Raw genomic sequence first — 23,038 nt, 5'->3', positions numbered from 1 at the left:
GCCTCTTGATCCGCCTCTGGTATTTCCATGGAGTATTTCCAAAGGGTGGACCGGCTCTCTGGGAGAAACTTTCAAACTTTCGCGGTGGCGACCGGTGGCGGTCTCTGGTGGCGACTTCCCTCGAGTTCTGGCAAACCCTAATATGAATGTGTGTTTCGCGTCACAACAGTCTGCTGGCTGAAAGAACTGATCTGTGAACTTTGTTTGACTTGTGACTGTCATTGCACTCAATCAAAATGCCTCAAGTCTAATCGATGGAAAGGTGATTGTTCACTGATGATCTATATATAATGTCATTTTCTTCGTTCATGGTACGTAGACATTCATAATGTCAAAGTTAAGATCCTTCAATTTGCTGTCATAACCTAGAACTCCTCATGAGATGGGTCATGGTTTTTGTTTTATCAGCCACAAACGAAAACATTGGCATGCCTTGCGATGAGGCAACAATCTGATAAACCGTTTTCTGTATTTATTTCACTTGTTTGGATTGTCACTAAGTTTCTTTGGGTCGAACTCTCTGTCTGACAGCTTTTCTGGGCCATTTATTTTGACCGTTTACTGGTTCACAAACTTTCTTATGATATTAATGCAAATGAGTGAATTGCTTAGACCTATTGTTAGTTCCTTGTTTTCAAGAGAATGATTCTGCATTAAATTTCACCAATTTGTATTCATTACTAATTTTTCTTTTGTCTACAATATCTTCTCTTCTTAGTTTCCCTTTTCATGATGTGAATCAATTATTTTATTTTCCTAGGTTCTCATACGTAATGCATCATGCTAGAAGGTTTGGTTGCATGGGTGCTCAACACCTACTTGGGCAAATATGTAGAAAATCTAAATACTCACCAGCTCAGCATAGCCCTCCTACAAGGTAAAAATATATGCCATTCAGTATGTTACATTTGAGATTTGTTGACAACAACTTCTTTATTCAACCAAAAAATTTCGGTAATTATTTTGAAATTTCAGGTGAGGTAGAATTTGAAAATTTGCCTCTGAAGAAAGATGCCTTGCGTCACTTTGGTTTGCCAATTCAAGTACGTGCAGGGTTTATTGGGAAGATCAAACTTCAAATCCCTGTGCGAGCTATTCGTAGTGCTCCATGGGTAATACAAATCGAACAACTTTATCTTGTGGCAGGACCTGTACGTCTCAATGAGGTGAGTACAGTTTAGCTGGCTTTGTATTTCTGCACTGTCCCTATTAATTATCAGTTTACATCACCATCTCTTAAAAATTTACAGTGGGATGAGGAAACAGAAGAGCAGGTTGCTCAAGAGTATAAACTAAGTGTTTTAGACAATCTTGAAGCACAATGGCGAGCAGAATTTGGCAACCAAACACAAGGTTCAAGTTATTATGCTTCAAGCTACTCATCATGGTTAAGCTATGGAACAAGTCTTGTCACCAATGTGGTTGAAAATTTACAGGTTTGTTTTCTTATTTTTGAGTACATGCATAATGATATCAATTACTTTCTATTTGTAACATACTCTGCTTTCCATTTTAGCTCAAGATAATTGATGTGCATATTAGATATGAAGATGACATCACTGTTCCAAATGAAGCATTTGCCTTTGGCATAACTTTGGACACTTTATCTGCTCAAAGTTGCGATGACACATGGCAACCGCGCTATTTGTCTGGGGACTCAGGACCCAACAGCTTCAAGCTTTTGGAACTCAGTGCATTGGGTGTGTATTGGGACAAGCTTGATTCCAGTGGTCTGCTGGGTGATTTATCTCTTGGAGATCTTGCGGTATGTAAATTTCTTCCTTCAACCTTCCAAAGTTAAAAGTCTATGCTTTCAAGACAAATACAAGTTCTCTCTTTTTTGTTGCTTATAGGTTGCCTTGTCTCAAGTGGGCGTAAAATTCAAATCACATAATTTTTTGCTATCTCCTGTCAGTGCTCAAGCACATGTTAAACGCAACCGTTCAGAACAACCTTTAAGGTCTCGTCTACAACCTAGAATTGTTTGTGATTTGCATTTAGAAGAGGTGCCCTTATCTCTCTATGATGTAAGTTTTTAAAGCTCATTTAACCATTGCAATATAAATAATGTTCTTAACTTTAATTAATTCTGCTGATGTTATGTAGTGGCAATATGGGCAAATGGTTGGCTGTCTAAAAGGCCTCCAGACCATTGAAAAGATGCAAAGATTCCGAAAATACCGTCCTGTTTCCTCAGTGAAGGATGATCCTAGGTCATGGTGGATGTATTTAGCCCAATGCAACAGTCCCCGTCTTGTAAGTACAAATCTTATGTGCGAGGGAAATTGATTTTTTAAACCAAATCTGTGTGTTTTGTGTATATATCTTACATTCTAGTTTTGGCTAATCAATTATTTTCTGACAGATCCAGCAAAACCGGGCACACACATGGGAAGATGCTTTAAAATTAGCTAAAGAAAATGTTCAGTATGTAACAGCTTATGAACAATTGTTGTCAAACCCCTCCATGACTCTATCAGCACAGACTAAAGAGATGAAAGATGCCATGGAGCACACTCGATCTTTGGAAGATTTAAGAATATTAAGAGAGGTATTTAGTTATTTCCACAACAAAAAAAAAAAAAAGGAAACTACTGAGAGAGACTGTCCTCCTTATTTCAATTTCTTTTCTCTCTCAGGTTGCAATGCGTCGTGTTTGTCCAGCACCCCTTCCTGTGGACAAGTCATCTCCTGCAGGGAATGTGGCCACAGGTGCCTCAGCTGGCCGAGGCATTCTGCACCAATGGTTCCCAGCTTGGTGGGGATGGTCAGAAGCTGAGCAAGGCACAGTGGAGGGTCTAGAAAGCAGCGTAGAGCAGCAGATTGAGGGTCAATTATTAGATGCCCTTGCTGACACTGTGGACAACAACTCTCTTCTCCGCAGGGACGTTGTGTTTTGTCAAATGAACTTTACCCTCAAAGAGGGCACTTTTCATCTCTGCTCCCTAGAGAAAGAGCAATCAGAGCAGCAGGGGGAACAAACACAAGAGGACACAAAGTAAGTAAATTTTATCCTAGTTTCAACCTCATGTATTTTCTTTAAAAGTTTATGTTTCAACTTTTTTGTGTTCTTTTCCAGAAGATCAGTTCTTGAGCTTCAATTTGAAAATGTTCAATTGAACTTGGAATCCCGTCCTCGTACTGGCTCCCAGCGTATTAGTGTTTCTCTTGGTGGAATCTATGTATGGGACAGGTTGACAAAAGACACAGTGTTTCCTGTTCTTGTTGCACCCCAAGGTCATGATTCTGCGCCGAGTGCTTTGGCAGGCCGCGGACCTCGAGCTTTTCCACCGGGCCTTCAACGTCTTCGTAGCCAGGGTTCTGGAAGTATAGGTGCAACTTCCACCCCTAACACAGCCAGACGCACATCACAGACAGAAGAAGCTTTGTTTGAGTTGGTCTATGAACTGAAACCCTTTAATAGCACTTCTGACTATCGGTTAGTAGTATGAAGCTAGCCCTTGGGCTTTTCTCAATTGAAATTATCTTGTCACTAAATATTAAGTTTGTAATCCTCCTTTGATTTGTGATGTTCTATTAGACTCCATGTGCGATCACAATCTTTGGATGTCGTCTACAACCCAGCTGCAGTAGAATGGCTAACCAACTTCTTCACGCAGCCATACCAGCAGCTTGATGGGGCGCTACGTCAAGCAGCCCGTCATGGCTACCAAGCTATGAAGCGTCGAACGCGACAAGAACTCATGAGGAACTGGGAAGAGCTACTCGAGGGTCATTTGGTTGGTAGTATATGCTTTCCTTTCTTCATTTCTCGTCATTCTATGCAAGTCAAAGTTTCAATCCAAGACTCTTTTTTTTATTTTTTCAGAGCAACAGAAAAACGTGGGAATTGGAGCTGAATATATCAGCCCCACAAATAATCCTTGTTGAACATTTTTGTGACAAAAATGCAGTAATTGCAGTAGTTGATTTTGGACGGTTCCATTTAAGTACTCAAGATAGTCACAGGATAGAGACTCAAGCACCTCCACCACTTATTACAACAACACGGGATAGTGATGATGAAGACGGTAACTGAACTGCATTTGGTAGCATTGCTGGTGCTTCAGTGACTGTAGTCGTTTTGCTTATTGTTAATTTTATCATTCTTTGTCAGATGCTTTCCAAACACCATGCTCAACTCCACCAGGGAGTGCTGCTAGTGAGTCTGGAAGTGAAAAGGATGAAGTCATTGATGAAACCTTAAATTCACAAATGTCAGGCGATGTTAATAAAGAGGGCCTAAATGAATGGTCTCTACATCACAGATTATATGATAGGTAAGTTTTTCAAGTCACTCAAGTTTTGCCAGTGCGTGTTAATTTCCAGTTGCTTTCCCCCTTGTTTTCATGTGTATCCTGTTTTCAGGTACACTGTTGAATTTGGTGACTTGCAAATCCTTGTTGGGAAAGTTAAAGATAATTGGAAGTATGCTCATCTCAAAGGGACCTCCACGTTACATGTCTTAGACAGGTTCAACATCTCTCTTCAGGTAAATCTGCAATGACACATGGACATTTTTTTTTTTTTTTTTTTTTTTTTTTTTGCATTTGACCAATTTTAAACTCTTACATCTTTCTTTAGATCGAGAGACGAGTTGTTTTTACACGGGACCCACAATTTCCTAGTTTAACTGTTAGCGGAAACTTGCCAAAGCTTGTTGTACACGTCAATGAATCAAAAATAGATGCATTACGAACTATGGTGGACATAATCAGTGGTCGAGGTCTACCCTCACCATTCAGGTGGGCCCTTTTACTTAAGTTCTAATTTTTTTATACATTCTTCCTTTCTTTAAAAAATAAAAAGTAATATTTGTAGATCCCAAGAGCCACCAACAACTAAGGACAACAGTGAAGTAAGTGATCCAGATGAAAACATGTCAGCTGAGAAGGATGAAGAGATTCACATTGAAAAAACTATGTCTCGTCTGGTGATGCTACAGTTTTCTATTGACCAAATGGCACTTGAGGTAAGAAAAAATAAATTGATTAGTGAGGTTTTACTGGCGTACTTTCATGGTACCACAACTTGTTTCATTCTTATCCTCAGGTACAGTCAAGAGGAAGATCAGTGGCTGAATTGCAGGTGTCAGGAGTCAGGGCGGGATTCACAAAGAGACCATTTGATACTTCATTATCACTCAGTGTCCATAGTCTGCTGTTAGTAGATGCCCTTCAGACATTTGGCCCAGATTTTGAGCTTCTGGTTGCTAGTCACAAACATGTTGGGTATGTGTTTTAGACCATTTTCCCAAATTGTTTGTCTTTGATGGCGCTCTCTACTTAAGTGTGATTTGTTGACAGTATGGATAGCGTGAGTGGGAGCTTGCGAGACAGTGAGCCAACATCTCCCACTTCTCCAGGGTCACCTTCCCCAGATGTTCAGAGTCCTCGTTCAACCAAATTCACTACTCCACTAGCTTTAACGCAAGCACTTTCAAGTCTTCAACATGATTCATCAGGTCCACGAGGTGAGTTCATAAAATCTCTATGCCAAGAACTTACATGGCCTGTCCAGAAAAGTATTTCTAATTGCCTCTCCCTTTTTTCTCATATCAGCAATATCTCCATCGTGGTCTGTACCATCCCCTCCACCAATGATAACGTCACCTCAGTTCCTCCCAGGAGGAGGACTGTCAGCCCGTGCTTCATACGTTGGTCTGGACACATTTGATCATGAGGCTCTCATAACTATAGAGATTCTACTTGTTAGCCCTGATTGTCCAACGAACAATGATCCAAATGATCCCTCTCCAAGAGAAGCTCTTCAAATTGTCTCTGTCCAGTTTAATAATTTGGACATTATAGGTGAGTGTGATTTTTTTTTTCATTTTGTTCACAATATGAATTTACCACTTCACTTTTAAATTTTATTTCAGCAAATCAAGAAACTATAGTGGAGTTGATTGGCTTCAGTCGACGTGTGTTTCCTCAGCTGAAAAAGCGGTCTACAGCAACTCATGGCATGTATTAATTTGCATAATATGAAACTTGTGTTAGTGTGTGTTCACCAAACCAATTAATTGATTCTCTTTCAGTGCCTCGATCTTCTTCTCCCAGTGGTCGGTCTGCTTCTCAGAGCAGAACTGAGCATATGTCGCACAGTCCTAGCCCCAGTGCTGCCACTCAAATTCCTCAAGGCCTTGGATCGGCTTTAAGTCCTCCTACCGCTCGAACTGAATTATCATTTGATTTTCATCGGCTTAACGTTCTCCTTCTGCGAGCTGTATTGAAAGATAATGTTCACACGGGCAGGAAGATTGCTACTGCTACTATGTCAGAAGCTAAGATTCATGCCACTATTGGTATGTCATTGTTAAATGAGTCTGATTCCAGATTAAAAAATGGAATAGTTTCTAAAATTAAATTTTTGTAACAGGCCAACAGCTGGTGGTTGGAGGATCTCTAGGAGGACTCCAAGTTCTCGACTTGACTCCAGAAGGTCAGAAACATCAGAGAATTCTCAGCCTTGGTAAAGATCCCTTAGTATCTGATCGTCAACCAGACCTTGTTACTTGTTTGGGTGCTGATTTATACTCAATGGGTCAGCCTAGCGGCAGCACATGCCCTGAAGAAAAGCAAGTACAAGCTTTTAGCTTTTCAGTGAGTCGCTCTTTGGAGAGTATTGTGCCTGGCCCAGTTTCCTCAGGCGAAAGAGGCAAGTGGTGTTGTTTATTTAGTAATAAAATACAGGAGAGATATCTTCAAAATGACTCAAGTGAGTGTCGTAATGTGTTTGGGCAGGTCTCTCATCCAATCAACAGGAATCTGAAGCAGTGGATGTCAAAATACGTATGGCATCTGTCTTGTACACACATTCCCCATGCTTAGTCAATGAATTAGGGTCATGTGCTTCTGAATTCAAACAGTACCTGAGTAACTTGGCAAGCTCAATAAAATCTGCTGCAACTGAGATGGCACTTGGACTGGTGCATGCAAGGTATGGGATTCAACAGTAAGGACCCATTTCAAGTTTAATTTCTGCTTTGTCGCTCATATTGCTGTAATTTGGGTTTTGTCTGTTTTTTTCAGAGCTGAAGCTCTGGCACAAAGTTTGTACATGAGTAGCCGCTTGTCAGCCTCATTTTATGGTGGCTCTGGCTCAGAGCTCTCTTCACCAAAGCGTAGGAGAAGAAGTGTTTCTCGCTCTTCTGAGGTGTATGAATCTGTCTCGAACACCACCAACCCCTCATTATGCAACACTAAAGGAAATGTCACACCCACCAGTCCAGGTGACGGTGATGAGGATAGCCTTGCATCTGCCACTGAATTGAGGTATAAATTTCTCTTGTATCTGCCCAACATTCAAAATTTATAATGTTGATATGTTATTTCTCAAGGTTTTAAAAATCAATTTGCAGATTGGATGTGGTTTTAGATACTCCTGTTGTGGTAGTGCCACGATGTCCCACTAGCTCTGAAGTTTTAGTTGCTCACTTGGGAAAGATTTCAATCAGCAACATTCATGATAGTAATCCAGCAGGTGTTCAGGATAGTCAAGAGCACTTGTGGGGCACAGGCCAGTCAAAAGAGCAATACAGTATTGAGATACGAGATATGAATCTGTTTTCACTGGACACATTAAAAACTATTGAGAGTACTAAAAAGCCAGGAGGATTGCTTTCTCAGTAAGTTCTTAACTGACTTTTTGCTTTTATTTCTGATTTATTAACATTCAATCAATCTTTCCATGTCTATGATTACAGTGGACATGTAGATAGTTTACTTCGTGCTGAACAACTTTATGCATGTTCAGAGGCAGGAGTGCCTATTTTGCATGATACAGTCATCAAATTAGAAGTTGCTCGTGTTATGGGCTGTGGTATCATGCAAAAATCAGATAGTTTGTCATCTCTGTTACTCGATGACAACACCGCCGACTTTAACGAATATCAGTCACAAGACAGCCTACAGGTAAGGCGACATTCTTCTTTCAACAATGCTCATCTTCTCATTCTCATTAACACTTCTGACCAACCATTTTTCTCTTTTTAAAATTCTCATCATCACAACTTGCAGGTGTCTGGATCTGTTGTCACAGCTTTGAAGGTTTCACTGTCCCGTCAACAATATGAGCAGGTTCTAGATACAGTTAATAGTCTACTCACTGGAATGGTACAGCCGTGTAGCTCGTCTGTCATGTCAAGTTCTCAGTTAGTACAAAATACAGCCGCAGCAGCGGTACAACGGGCACCTTTGGGAGATATAGCTGAAGAGGAGTCAGACATGCATACTGGGGTTTCAACTTTAAATATGGATTCAACATTGCGTTCGAGAATGCTACATCAAGGACCTCCCACTGTTGAATATTCAAGGCCTGCACCCCCTCATCGCATCACAATAAAAGGTCTTGGCTTCAGTACTTTTTATGCGTTAACATGTTGAGTTTCCCTTGCTGACTCATGATTTTTGCTATTTCAGTTTCATTTGAACTGCCTATATTCACTTTGGAACTGAAAGGTGACCTAGGCAATGGGGAACAAGGTCTTGTTGACTTATCATGCAGTGACTTCAAGCTACAGTTTGAGCGCCAACGACCATATGAGACTGTGATAGAGGTTACATTTCCAACATTTAGTTATGTCAAACATCATTAGGCTAAACCATTTCCTGTTTTTTTTAAATTATAATTCGTGGTATGTTGGTTTCAGATGTCTTTGCGATCATTATTAATGGAGGATCTTCTTCAGCCACCTGATTCCAAACATCGGTTTTTATTAGTGTCCTCTAATGGTTCTGAAGCATCAAGAAGTCAATACTGTGATGTGCCAGCTTTTGTTTCCAAGTCTTGTCCTAATTTAAGTGGAAATTCAATTGGAACAAATAATTTATTGCATGAAAATTATTTGAGACCACACCATTATCATCATGGATCCCTTCCAGATCATCTAGAAAATGAGTCTGCATTTGTTTCATCAAAGGCTAAAGTTAGCCATCGTCAATCTAGTTAGTGTTTTGTTTTTTCTGTAAACTTTTTTTTTTTTTCTTCAGAGGTTTGGGTTATTTTCTACTTGCTGTTTGCAGGGAAAACTGCTCCATCTGGTGTGGGAGAATATCCCAGCACTCCACCACCCTCACCCCTACACCACAGTAGTGGGCGGTTGAGAGATGACACCCTAGTCAGAATCAATATTGTGCTAATTGACCGCAATGCACCTAAGCTGACATCACTGTTCAACAACATTCATCGGAGTATAAGTGTTGATTTTAATACTCTGGATGTTATTGTAAATGTGGAATCATGGGTGGTAATTTTAGACTTCTTTGGATTTGGTCCCTCTACTGGAGCACCTCAGCCAAAGGTCTGTAGGAAATGTTCTTTTTACTGGTCAAAGGTTTTACAATTTTTAAAGACTGTAACATTTATATTTTGTTTTGTATTTTTCATGTTGCAGGAACAAGTGGTCAAAAGTTCTGGTTCAGAGACTGTAGAAGGCACACAAGGTGATAATGTAAAACTAGAGCTGGAAGTATGGTCTCTGACACTTGTCCTAAATAAACCAGAGTATGAAGTAGCTCGAGCCAATGTGTCTCAACTGTCAGCAACAGTTGTTAATCGTAATAATAATTTATCATTGGATGGACGCCTTGGTAAAATGAGCTTGATGGATGCCACACCTCACTCTGCATTTTACAGAGAACGATTCATTTCCTCTGGCTCTGAAGCTCTTAATGTCCATTTCTTCAGGTAGGAATTACTGCTCTATGATTCCTTTTCAAAACTTAGTCTGTTTGTTTGTTTGTGTTTGTAGTTTTGCTTGGTTTTTGTGTTATAAAAATTATTTTGAAATCATAGGTTTGGGGCTCCAGATCCACTGCTTAAGAGAGAGTATGACTCTCAGCTGAAAATTGAAATGTCATCTGTTCTTTATGTCCACACACAACGCTTCCTTGCTGAAATAAATGCCTTCTTCCGACATTTCTCCCAGCTTCAAAATGTCCTTATCAACATTCGCTCTGCCAATCAGGTATAACTTGCTCGCTCATTGTTCAGTAGTTTCAAAATTCTTACGATTGTTAGAAAGGTTGTTTAGAGGATATTTTCCTTTTTATTTTTAGGTCCAAGAAAAGGCTGTTAGGAGAAGTCGGAGGCTGCTTGTGCTCACTGCAGGCTCTCCTGTATTGTTGTTACCATTAAGTTCCCACTCTACAGAGATACTTGTGGCAGATCTGGGAAGGCTGAGCATAACAAATAAATTTTTACATGCTGCCTCTCAAGGAACGATAAGTAAAGTTTGTGCTGAACCAGAAAAACCAAATGGTATGCTGTGTTTTGTGTTTATTATCATTTCTGATGATGCATATTTGTTGATGGTTTTCACTTTTGAAATTCTGTTAATTTTCCAAAACAGATTGGCCACTTCTTGATGTGATGCAAATTGATTTAGTGAATATGGATCTCTATGCGGGCCAACGCCTTCCAGCCTCCGACAATATGAGGGAAATGTCATTATTGCACCTAGGTAGCTTCGTTGTAGCCAAAAGAGGTCCTTCTCTACTTCGTGAAAAGTGCCAACTCAAGCTCCAGCTTGAAAGCAATCTTGATTCAATGCTTTCACATTCTGGTGGGTTTTGAGCTTTATCATGTTAACCAAATAAATTTTGCATATCAAGCTAACAAAGATATGTAACTGCTTAAATTTTAGTTCCTGATATGAGTGTACAAGGGACACTGTCAAGATTGAGTGCTGCCGTTGATTTATCACAGTACCGTTTAATTCGTGGTTTGCTATCATATAACATTGGGGAATGTTTGGATGACATTGATGTGCAAGTGGCCGAAACCAGTTTCAATAATTCATCACTTTCTGCCTTGGTATGTAACTCCCTTTTTAAAAATTTACTTTAAACTGATGGAACTTTTCCCCCTTGCCTTGTATCTTCTTACATTAATATAAATAATTGACGTTTTTAAAACTTTTGCAGAGTGCACCTTCATGCTCTGACGTTTGGATGCTCATGTCTATTCACCTGGATCTTGTTGACGTCACCTTGAAGCTTCAACTGAACCATGGCCCAGAACCATGGTGTGACTTGTCTCCTGGCCAAACCCATATTCCAAGTCAAGGAGAGGGCGAATCTTCTCTTGCTTGTATTAATTTCATTAAATCACGACTCACTGTTGAAACATACAGTGACAGATCACAAGATGTAGATCTGGTATCCCAGGAAATTCTCATAACTGATACAAGATTTCAAGATGAGCCTGTTAATAAGCGCTCGAATGTATTTACCAATATTCTGCAACCTATAAATATGATCTATTCAAAGGACATGGTCCAAGCAGAAATACATCATAGAAAACGTCGCGATTACTCAAAATTTACCATTTTACTAAATAGCATGCGTTTGATGGCCATCTTGGACTGGTGGGAAGTTATCAAAGATTTCATCTCGGAAAATGCTGAAGATCCTTTCACCAATTTGGAAAAGGTCAATGTCAGTAATGCTAAACCCATTCAAACTGATGAAATAGATGGTGATAATCCAGTTGTTCCATATGAACTGAAACTGAACATTACAGCATCTGAGGTCGTCGTTGTTGAAGACACCTCTCAATGGGATGCGAATGCTGTTATTTTAAAAAGTACAACAGTTGTTTCTTTCAAACCTGGTCAAAGGAATGAACCTCTATCATGTAATCTGAACCACTGTGAAGTATTTTCTTGCGTTTTGGGAATGGAGGATGAAACTGCATTGTCAATCATAGACCCAGTCACTATTAGTATGGATTTGAAGTGTCAACCAAGATCTCCCAATGATGATGTTAGAGGAAATCAAGATCAAGTCCTTGTCATCCAAACAACTGAACAACTAAATGTCAGACTCTCATACCATGATGTGCGCATGTTTATGCAGATGATATCGTCCCTCAAGCAACAGACGGTATCTGCAAGGAGTCAAGAATTCAAGATGCATTGTCGGCCTGCTAATTTTTCAAGCCAAGTATATAAGCTGTCTGCTCTCGGTTTTGAAACTGAAGACTGTGCTCAAGCTTTAGATAGGTGTGATGGTAAAATAGATGATGCTGCTCTGTGGCTGACCCAATATGCCGTCAATCGGCCGCCCCTCAATGTCCCAGAGCAGACCTCTGTATTATCATTTCAATTCATTCAAATGAATGTCAAGTGTCTCAGTATCTGTGTCATTGATGACTGCAGAGATGCCGATGTTCCGCTCTTGGAGCTCTCTTTGTCATCTTTAAATGCGGAGCAAAATTATTCCAATGGTGGTTGCAAGATTGAAGGTGTTCTGGCTAGTGATTACTACAATCGAGTGTTGTCTGGCTGGGAACCATTTGTGGAACCATGGTCATTCAAAATGCTATGGGACCGAGTGAGAAACAGTGATGGCAGTGAGCTGACAGGAATAACAGTGAAATCAGATGAGCTGCTGAATGTAAACATTACCAGCACTTTGGTGGAGCTGTATAAGGCAGTCAAAGAGAATTGGACTGAGGACTACTATTGCACAAACAACAGCCGACTGACGAGCAGCCCGGCAGGCCACCGGCGCCGCTCTCCGTTTGTACCGTTTGCTCTCCGCAATGACACTGGGTCAAGGGTGTTTTTTGCAACATGTGTTACTTCAGCCGACAGGTGAGCATGTGTACCACACGTCCATGTGCGCTTATATTGAATGGCCTCTGAATTAAATTTTTTATTGCCAGAGTTACCAAGCACAATACTGAAGACTCCAATGTGCAATGGATTCCAGTGGCGCCAGGAGCAACAGTGCCATTCACATTTGAAGAAAGAGGTACTTTGTCTTTTAAGAGATGATGGATTTTCAGCCCTTCCTGTAACCACTAGCAAATTAGCTCTGTATATTTCTTTGTAATTTTATTAGGAAAACTTCGTCATCAAAATACCCACAAGTATAAAATTCATCAACTGGGTATATGTGTTGAGGGATGGCGTCCAGTTCCACCCATTTCAGTTGATAAAGTTGGCATTTATTTCCGTCAAGCAGTACCTGAGTCTCAAAGATCGGTAAGTTATGTACAGTTTAATTGAGCAGATTTAGAAAGAGGAGTACCAAATGTCATATGTTCACCCAGTAGTTTGACCATATGTTCATTTATTTCTTAATGTGTAGGTAGAAGCAAGACTGTTGAAAAAACTGCCTCATCCAGGCAGTGGAGATGTATGTGAAAGTAATGTTTTTTTCTGGATGGGCCTGTGCTTTAATTTTGTTTGTTTATCTATGTGTAATTTTCTTTCTCTCTTTGTGGCTTAATTTTCATTCAGAGTTAATTAACCTTTTAACTTGCTTGATTGGAGTTTCGATTGAAGCATTCTATGTGATGTGTTTTGATAACCAGAAAATGTTACAGTATTTGCTTAGTCTAATACAGTTATTGAGTGGAATTCTCACAACACACGCTTTTGTTTCACCAATCTCACCATTTTGTCTCCTCCCAGCATCTAGATCTGCCTGGAGCTAGAGTGGTTTTGGAAGTAATCCTGGAAGGTTCTGCCCAGAAATTAGTAGTTGTGCGCTCTGCACTTCTGGTAAAGAATCAGCTTCAAGACCCTGTAGAACTGCGGCTTGAAAATACTTTACTTCAGGGCAGTGGTGAGTCCCAACCAGTGTCCTGTTTGGTGTCTATCTTACATTTCATTGAACTTTAAAACAATGAAGTGCTTTTTATATTACTTCTCTTTCAGCCTGGGCTGGAGTAAAGATGATTCAGATTGCTCCCCAGTCTGTAATGCCTATTCCTCTGACACATACATTGGCTCAGCTCTGGGTCAGGCCTGTAACAGGCAGCTACCATGCGTTTAGCTCTCACCCCATATCGTGGACAGCAGTGACGAAGCCAGGTGACACCATGGAGGAGACACATTCTTGCCAAGCCAATCGTGGCAACAGCTATAGGTTTGTAAAATTCTAACGTCTTACATCTTGTAAACATTTTTAATTTGAGAGAAAGTGTTGTCATAGTTCTTGTATCTCTCTCAGGTTTTGTGCTGCTGTCACAAGGGAGAATTACCCTTTAGAAAGGACAGGCCTTTGGGTTCAGCCTGCCCACACCATCACTCTTCTGTGCTGTGTTACTGTTGTCAACCTATTGCCTTATGACTTACACTATGCTGTTCAATCAAAAACATTGTCAGCCTCAAGAGCTAGTGGTGTAATTAAACCTGGTGGCCAAGACCCAGTTCGGGAAGTTGATATTGATGGGTCAATTGAACTTTCCTTCCATTTGGATAATTTCCCTGGTGCTGGAACTCTTGTTTTACCTCCACAACCCAGCAGCAGTTTTACCCAACGTTTGCGTTTGCATGATCTCTCTTCAAGAAGGCTGTTTCTGCAAGCAAGTGTACATGTCAATAAGGGGTCTGCTATCAAGGTAATTGTTGTAATTGAGTCTTTCTATTTATTTTTCTATCTTTTTTCTGTCTCTCAACCTTAGTTATTTTTTAATTTTTTTTTTTTTTTTGTGACCAGGTGGTTGTGTGGTCACCTTACTGGATTGTGAACAAAACTGGACTTCCATTAGTCTTTCGCCAAGAAGGGGTTCCTGAAGAAACTGCTGGTCAATTTGCTGAGCATGAGGTTGCCCGTATGGTTGCTCCTCTACTCTTTTCTTTTTCTGACCATGAAGCAAGCCCTACAATTGTTGCGCGAGTGGGAAGTGGAGTGCATACTGAAGGTGTTCCTCAGGTACAAACCACCAGTCTGTTTGAATTTCTTTGTATGTTAAAATTGTGAAGGTATAATTTCTTTCCCCTCTTTCTTTTTCAGTGGTGTGATCATTTCCATTTACACCCCGGTGTCCAGTTCTGCAGACTCCTAGTGTCATTTAGAGAGTCTCGTCCTGATGTTATATATCTGATGGGGGTTGAAGTGAAGACAGGACGTGGACGGTACCGACGTACAAATATTGTCACTTTGTCACCTCATTACCAGCTTTTCAATCGATCAAGCTACAAACTTCAGTTTGCTCAAAAATATTTTGCTACTACTCTGGTAAGTCTCTTTCTTTCTCATGCTTCTAAAATTTGGAAATACTTTTAATCTAAATTTTGCCTTCTGTTCCTCTAACATTTGACAGAGTGACCCTGGAGCACAAGCCACTTACCTGACAGCTGTACCCAATTGCTGTCTGCCATTCCACTGGCCAAGGCAAGAGAAAGAACAGCTGCTTTGTGTGCGACTCTTGGCTGTACCAAACTGTCTCTGGTCGGGAGGATTCCGTATTAATGTGACAGACTCCCTACATGTCAATATCAGGTAAGAAAAGGTTACATTCCCATCCTTCTTTGCCATATTTTCTTATCCATTCATTGTCTCATTCAACTCTTTTATTTTCATGTTTTGTAGGGATCGAAATGGAAGAATGTACTTCCTCCGTTTAGAAATTGTTCTCCAAGGAGCCACATACTTTGTCGTGTTCTCTGATGCAAACACAATGCCGCCACCCATTCGAGTTGACAATTATTCAGAGGTTCCCTTGTTATTCTATCAGGTGGGTCTAGTTCATAGAGGGTTGCGAGGGGTTGCGTGATTGATTGATTGATATTTACGATTTTTATAACACTTTTTGTTTTTATTTATGTTTAGAGTTGCGTACAGGTTGAAAGTTTGCAATGGTCTATTCGACCCCATCTCTCCATGCCTTATGCATGGGATGAACCAACCCAAGGTCCTAGCATTTCTTTAGTGGCTCCTGGTGGTGCCACAGCTTCCTATGACATGAATGTCTTAGGGCGAGGGAGAGATCTCACCTATGAGAATTTCATTTACATTGCCTTCACGGGAACATTCAAAAAGTAGGTCAAGTTTGTTGATGATCAAGTCTTGTCCAAGTTGCGGGAAGAACCTCCAAGATGCTCATTCCATTTTATCCTTGCAGTGTGTCTGATGGCCCCTTTGATCCACTGGATGTGGAAGGACAACAGCTAGTTCTTGACGTGCCACCTGGGGGCACTAGAGTGGTGCTGGCTCGCAAAGAGCAAGGAGCTCGATCCCAATTGTGGCGCATGACTGGGGAGGGCCAGCTGCAACATGAAGGAAGCTCGCCTCCTCGAGATCCCCACCGAAGTCATAGCTTCGGCAGCAGCTCCACATCGTCATCTGACAAAATTCTTGTATTGGACATTGCTGGGCCAGCGCCTCAGCCTTCCCAATATGTCGGCCTCACGCTGCGCCGCGTGGACAACAGACGCAAGTCGACACAAACTTGGCGATTCACAGAAGATGGGAGATTATGCTGCGCGCATAACAATATGTGTGTTCAGGCGAAAGATGGCTTCTTTGGTCTGCGTCAAGGTATGTGTGGCTGGTTGACTTGTTCTGTTCCGGTAGCTTAAGCTTTTATAATCTATGGGAAGTTGGAAAGGCGAGCTATTTAATGACAGCTTAAGTGTACCTGTTTAATTATCTGCTTTTATTGAGTTGTGTAGCATCATTCATGTTCAGTTTCTGGCTGCATCTCAGTATTCACTTATTTTCCATTTTATTACTTTTTAAAAATTTGTTTTATTTTTAAAGCTAGCTAAACAAAACTTTGATTGCTTGCTAAAAATATAGTCAATCTTTGTCTTTACTTTATGATGCAATGTCCCTGTATTGCATTGGCTAAGTTTATGGAGTATTGTATTTTTGTTTGCATGCATGGAGGGTTGCATGTAAGTGCTTGATGCATGTATGCTATCCTGGTGTTCCAGGAGCGTCTGGCGATTTGGGGTCTCGTTGGCAGCAGTGTATGTTTTTCTAGTGTATTTCTATTTGTACTCTTCTCTTATAAGATTGCTTTCGTCACATTTCTCTACTTTCTCGAATGGTCTTATCTTGGTCTACTAGATTACGCTTGGTGCATTAGGTTACATTGTATTTCCTAATTTCATACAATTTTATCACTGATTCAAATGTTTCATACGTTTTTTTCTTTGCTTTCTCTTTTTGACAACACTACTTTACTTGAATTTGACTTTGCAGGGTGTGAAGCTGTCCTTGGGCCTCCCCAGCCTGTCACACACAGGTTGACAGAGGAAGGTGTTCCTCTTGAACAAGCTGTCAGCCGTCAGCGTTTGAGACCAGGGTCAGGATTTTTGGCAGTAAATGTACTGACAGATGGTCCAACTCGAGTTTTGGAAATTACTGATATAAAATCCAAGGTAGGCTTGAATGACTTCATCCTGTTCAATGACACAGATAAGATGTGCCTACCTAGTCCCCTCTAGTTACACCTAAAACTAAATTATTGGTTTTGTGCCTCTCTCCAGCAAAAATATGCTCTTCTGGAGGAGCGTGATTGGGCCCACATATCAGCAACACAGAGACCTTCATTGATTCACAACGATCTGGGTCAATCTTCCCCAAATGAACGTGTTGACATAAATGTGAGTACAAAATGTTTACAAGCCTTTGCATCATTTTGACTTCAACCACAATTCACTTTTTTCTTTTCGTCTTCCAGATATGTTTGTTCCTTGAAAGAGGCTTAGGCATATCAGTTGTGTCACGTCAACCCCCCGAAGAGCTGGTTTTTATTAGACTTGTGGGCATAGCTTTAGAACTCCAATTAGGATCAGACTCTCAGAAAGTTTCTGTCAGTGTGGAAGACATTCAAGTTGATAACCAGTTATATAATGCCCAATGTCCTGTTCTTCTTTATGTCAATCCCACAACCTCTAAAAGGGGAGGTAGCCTAGAAGCCCCACAACCAGCCATTGTTCTTGCTGCAGAGCGTCTAACAAGCCCCAACATCAATGCTGAGATTTTCAAGGTGATTAAACTGTTCTTCATTTATTCATCAGCTGCTCCAATTATGTTGTTGGTATTAATGTTTTTTTTTTGTTTTTTTTTCTGTGTTCTAGTATTTGACAGTTGTGATTACTCGTCTCTGTCTGAGTATTGAAGAATCATTACTATTGAAGCTGGTCATCTGGGCAGGCTATAAGCCATCTATACCAGTGCATGAAGATGTGGGTGAAAGTGAATTTGAGACCCAACGTATACTAAGTGAAGCTACATCCATACACGCAAAGCGGTACTACTTTGGTCACATGCAACTTATGCCAAGTGAGGTATGTACAGGATGTTCTGGATTTTATTTTAAATTTGTCTTCACAGATTTTCACTTTGATTCTGTATCACCCTTATTTTGAATTTCAGTTCCGGCTCAGTGTCTTTACAAGTAACAAACTTCCACCTGAGCTTCAAGCTGTGAAACGCAAGCTTGGCTTACGTCTGATCAAGTTTGAAGATGCATGTGTTGATTTGGGTGGCTTTGTTAAACAACACCCCTTTGAGACTAGTCAATTTTTGTTCTCCTCTATTGTCAAACACTACCAGCAGGTTTGTTGCAGAATTTCCTACGATTGTTTGGTTATTTTCTGTTGCTAGATTCTGACTGCCTTCTCTTTACAGATGCTCAAATGGAGGGCTCATAATATATTGGGCTCCAGTGATTTCTTGGGGAATCCAGCAGCCCTTGCATCAGATGTTTCAGAAGGGTTTTCAGGATTAATCTTTGAAGGCAGCGTGAAAACTCTGGTGAAGAATGTTGCACATGGACTTACAAATTCCACTGCTAAGTTCACTGGTAATTACCCCGAACCCAATCGACTTTATTATTATTGTTACTCCATTGTGGAAGAAACATTTATTAAGTTTATTCCATTTTTCAGAGTCTTTGGGAGACGGTTTGGGTCATGTAATAATGGATGAGCAGCATGATGAAGCTAGAAGGCGAATGCGAGGTGGAAACACTGTAATGGAACATTTCACCTCTGGTTTGAAGGGTCTTGGATTTGGTGTTCTCGGTGGAATAACAAGTGTCGTGAAACAGACATGGGATGGAGCTGCAAACGATGGAGTGCCGGTAGCTATACAAGTTATTTTTGTGCTTTGTGTTTCGTAAATTAACTGTATTTTTAAATTTTACCAAGGTGTTTTTTTTCTTTACTTCCTAGGGTGCTGTTACTGGAATGGCTAAAGGTCTAGTGGGAACTGTAACAAAACCTGTTATTGGTGTTCTGGATTTTGCATCTGAGGGTGCAAGTGCTTTCCGAGATCTTTGCCGTGACTCAAATCGATTGAGTCCAACGCGTTATCGTACCCCGCGTTGTGTGGTTGGTCCGGGAGGTTTGCTGCCTCCGTACTCGGCCAAACAAAGTGAAGGTCAAGAATTTCTGTACACAATTAATGAACGAAACTATTCTGAAATGTAAGGCATTGTGAACCATGTTTCATTTTATATTGATTTGAATCCTTGTTTTCAGACTTAAATTAAATGGATCTTTGTGTTTCAGATTGATGGCCTATGAAGTACTGCTGAGTGGAACTGAAGATTTGAGAATCCTTGTGTCAAGTGAGAAAGTGAGGGTTTTCTCTTGTGCTGGTTCCCAGTCTGGAAGTCAACCAAATGCTACGGTTGTTCTTCAAGCTCTACTCAGGTACTTACATGTTGTAGTGTGTAACTTAATTAAATTAACTTAAAAACAGGACACTGACACTCCTTCCTTCATTTAATGCTTTGCATACTTTTGTTTTCTAGTGACCTTTTTGAATGTCAACCTGTCGCTAAACAAGATGGATCCAATACTTTGCATTTTATTGAGCTTACAATACGAGCTGATATCAGTGGTGGTGCCAGTGGGGGAACCTCTCAAGAATCTATCAAGCGTCCATTGGTTCGGTGTAACTCGGAAAGAGTCTCTGTATGGGTATGTTTAATGTTTTTATTCCTGTTTTTGTTGACAGTCAGATATCTTTTTGCCATTTTTTAAACAAATGCTAATTCTAAAATGATTTTTGTAGGTTTCTCAACAAGTTAATTATGCAAAAGAAATGTTTGAAGAAAGGCGGTACACTCTCTTGAGGAGCTCATCAAATTTTATGGATGAGTGACTGCTTTTTAATTTTAAGACCTGAATATCCACACTCAGACAATAACAAGTCGTAGATGAGAGAGTATCTAATGGATACATTAGTATCTAATGAATACATTAGTACTTGTGTAGAAAAGGGCGTATTATTTTACGTTAATTTTACTTTTGTTTGTAAACAATTTTTTTTTATGAGCAAAGAAGTTAATGGAGTGATCTGTATGGGATAACTGCTCTTGAGCAATCAATAATTGTACAGTCTACTATTAGAATGTTATGGAATACATTGAATCCACTGAATGCATACTTTAATTTCTTTGACTGATAGGTAAGGCTTTTGAACTGATATTTTTTATGAAAACCAACTGAAAATGTTATTATGTTATTATTATTCATATAAATTGTGGGTGCGGTGCAGAACTAACCTTGTGCCTGAAATTTCAACAGTTGTATATATTGTGTTTACTGATGTCATAACTTTTGTAGATTTAGACTATGTTATGGCTTATTTTTTAACGCTTACTGCCTTCATGTAAATGCCTGAAAAAAAGTAAATTGTGATGGTGCCAACTTTCCACCAAATCTCTTGGCTGTAAACCTGTTTAAACCAAAGTTTTTGTTTTATCTTCAACCTGCTAAGATACCGTGCCGCAGGTTCGGCCATAGTTGTTTCTAATTTATTCTTGTTATTTGTTTATGCAGCCACTTAGTATGATAGAGTAGTGTAAGAAATTAGTTAGTGTGGAGTCAAAACGCATTATAACGTAAAACTGATGATGCAGATCAGATTAATAAATGCCTCACACAATATTTTACTATTAAAAAATTAATAATCTTCCGACTGCATTTGCAATCACCTGTGAAAATAGAAGAATTCCTTTGAGAATTTTAAGTTACCTTGTTCTCGATTTCAGATACCATGCTACTGTTAGTTCTTTGTAGTTTGTTTCTTTAAGGAGTTTGTGTTATGCTTCAACTCCTCTCAATTCCTTTAGATTTTTGAAAGTTTTGTTATTTTCAATCATGTTTTGCAATCTAAGTTTCCTTACTAGTAATTCGTCTTTTCTTTTACATTTTACCCTGTCAACTTTCATCTCTGAAAGTGGTTAATGTAAATTGCACTGACACACTTTCGAATCAAATATCGGTATAACAAAGATTGGTTGTGATACTATCATACATTATTTTTAATTATGGTGTAAAGTGGTCAAATAAAACGGTCTTTATATTTTTAATGAGAGGAGCTCTGTTACTCTTTCACCCAAAGCACCCTTCCTTATTACTTCCCTAGGGAAGTAATCACAAATCACAGCTGTGATTAAAAACAAGAACCTCGCGCCTTGCACCTGATGGAAGTTCGTCCCCGAGGGAAAGAAACCGCAAAATGTTGGGCTCCGGACAGGCGTCGGGAAAAAGGGTGGGCGACGCGGCGTGGCCGTGGTCGTCCCATTGCGTATCGCGCACGGTGCGTACCCCAGGTGCGCGTGGCGGGGCGGGGCGTGGCGCGGCTATCATGCTTGATCCAGTCAAAGGAGAGACCCCGCCCGCGCACCGGACCTGGACATTCGTCATCGTAAAACGTCCCGGACTGACACATAAACCCCCTGCGAGCAGAAGCTTGGCCGGGGCGGCAGGCGGCAGGAACGCTGGTGCAGTGGCCGGGCGAGTTCGAATAGGGTACTTTCGTAGAATCCTGAACCGGAAGCAAGCAGACCAGCAGACGCCAAATTGGCCGGAAACTAACCTCTCTTCGGATCCAAAACTATAGCCGAGCTGTACAAATATTGCTCGCGAAACACATATGCACTGCAAACAAGTATCAACCGACTCTTTATGTTCAAGTGTGGCCGATACCTTTGACGAACGTCTCTTTCCCATGTCAAGTGTGGATCTACTTCCGCCAACATGGCGTCTGTGTGCTTCCGGTTCAGGGATCTACGAAAGTACCCTATCCACATGACATGACAGTGACAGCAGACGCAGGGCGGACTGCGCGGCGCCGCTGCCGCGCCCATCCGGACAACTTGAACAGCTGGGGCTCCCACACACATTCAGTATTACGCATCAAAGATGCAGTGGTATTAATATGTTGTTTTTAAAAAATGATATTGTTTTTGAAAGTAGGAAAATTGATTGACTGCAGGCGTACTTCAAGACAAACCACCAACCTGGGGGGGGGGGGGGGGGCGGCAACGTGGAAATACACAATACAATATTTTCTCAACAGACCAATAAACAAAAACAAACAAGAAAACTAGAAATACAGCACTCTAGAGATGAGAAAATGGTGCCGGGACAACGTGCCGCTACTATTGTGGCCGAGAATTTTGTTGTTGTTGATCGATTTTCCGCCCCTCCGTTGTTCCCGTCGTCCCGGCGTCCCCTCCTTGCGTCTTGTACGCACCAGTCGCCACACACATTGCTACACGGGCCTCATTAATATAGTGCGGCCCCCGCGGGGTAGGCTGGTAGGCCGCCCCGCCGAGCAGGCCTCGTCGGGCCGGGGAAAGTGTGTGTGAGGGGGAGGGGGAGGTAGGGGCAGACGAGCGCCACCAACTCGACGTGTGTAGACGAGCATAAGTGCAGTGGAGGGCGGCGTGACAATAACTCGTCATTTTTCACAATCCCCTCTTCCCCCTCCTTCCGCCTTTCCCTTTCATCGCCTCATTTTTCTCCCGCCTCGCCGCGCCGGGCCGCTCACTCCATCACCAAATCCGCAGCGCCACACCAAATTTGTCGCCAATCGCAGTGGACTCTGCAAAACAAAACAATAAAAATAATTAAGTCGGTTAAGGTTGGTACAGCGCCTTCCGGAGGCAGCCCTGCTCGACGGGACTGCCTGCCCACCATTACCATTACCATTAAGGGCTAGACCACACATGATCGTATGCCCACCAGGCGCTCTCCCGCTCTGCCTGCGGCCGACCGTCCTGCTCTTCGTTCCACACTTTGCACCACTACATCTTTATCCGAGAGGTTCGTCTCGTCACCGAGGAATCAATCTGCGGCCGCTGCTACGCTGCTTTCGTCTGCTACGCTGCTTTCGTCTGCGCGTTTCTCTGTCTCTCTCTGGCTCCATCCAAGTACCCCCTTTCCCCTCCCTTTTCCCCCGCTCCGTCGCCGCCGTGTCCATCTCCACACTCTCCACTGTCTGTCTCTGTCTATCGGTCGTTCCCAGAAAGCGCCCGTCTCGTG

At 41.2% G+C, this 23,038-nt stretch overlaps 1 protein-coding gene across 3 annotated transcripts; it reads left to right on the top strand.

Moving 5' to 3' along the window:
* Positions 1 to 143: 143 nt before the first annotated feature.
* Positions 144 to 21,083, top strand: LOC117649115 (vacuolar protein sorting-associated protein 13D). Of its 3 annotated transcripts, none has more exons than XM_034391565.1 (59): positions 144 to 311; positions 761 to 877; positions 976 to 1,166; positions 1,251 to 1,436; positions 1,517 to 1,765; positions 1,854 to 2,027; positions 2,107 to 2,256; positions 2,366 to 2,551; positions 2,640 to 2,998; positions 3,080 to 3,439; positions 3,542 to 3,740; positions 3,830 to 4,031; positions 4,118 to 4,280; positions 4,369 to 4,492; positions 4,585 to 4,745; positions 4,822 to 4,972; positions 5,053 to 5,231; positions 5,307 to 5,473; positions 5,562 to 5,810; positions 5,882 to 5,965; positions 6,041 to 6,307; positions 6,382 to 6,660; positions 6,747 to 6,942; positions 7,035 to 7,277; positions 7,364 to 7,630; positions 7,709 to 7,916; positions 8,022 to 8,349; positions 8,424 to 8,560; positions 8,654 to 8,948; positions 9,027 to 9,304; positions 9,398 to 9,690; positions 9,799 to 9,970; positions 10,062 to 10,263; positions 10,355 to 10,567; positions 10,649 to 10,818; positions 10,929 to 12,601; positions 12,673 to 12,761; positions 12,852 to 12,994; positions 13,427 to 13,580; positions 13,673 to 13,883; positions 13,968 to 14,358; positions 14,457 to 14,672; positions 14,754 to 14,978; positions 15,064 to 15,242; positions 15,333 to 15,477; positions 15,573 to 15,781; positions 15,865 to 16,280; positions 16,679 to 16,714; positions 16,950 to 17,128; positions 17,237 to 17,353; positions 17,431 to 17,739; positions 17,831 to 18,040; positions 18,129 to 18,311; positions 18,384 to 18,558; positions 18,644 to 18,837; positions 18,929 to 19,182; positions 19,268 to 19,411; positions 19,513 to 19,681; positions 19,776 to 21,083. In XM_034391565.1, the coding sequence occupies exons 2-59, from the start codon at positions 781 to 783 to the stop codon at positions 19,863 to 19,865; spliced, it is 13,290 nt and encodes a 4,429-aa protein (XP_034247456.1). In that variant the 5' UTR covers positions 144 to 311; positions 761 to 780; the 3' UTR covers positions 19,866 to 21,083. The 3 variants fall into 3 exon arrangements, with proteins under 3 accessions (XP_034247456.1, XP_034247458.1, XP_034247457.1); XM_034391566.1 differs by having other exon boundaries at positions 150 to 262; XM_034391567.1 differs by lacking the exon at positions 16,679 to 16,714.
* The last annotated feature ends 1,955 nt before the right edge of the window (positions 21,084 to 23,038 follow it).

This window comes from Thrips palmi, unplaced genomic scaffold (genome assembly GCF_012932325.1).
Source record: "Thrips palmi isolate BJ-2018 unplaced genomic scaffold, TpBJ-2018v1 HiC_scaffold_4, whole genome shotgun sequence".
Taxonomy (NCBI): domain Eukaryota; kingdom Metazoa; phylum Arthropoda; class Insecta; order Thysanoptera; family Thripidae; genus Thrips; species Thrips palmi.
The sequence above is the reverse complement of the archived record's forward strand: the minus strand, read 5'-3'. Positions and strand labels throughout refer to the sequence as shown.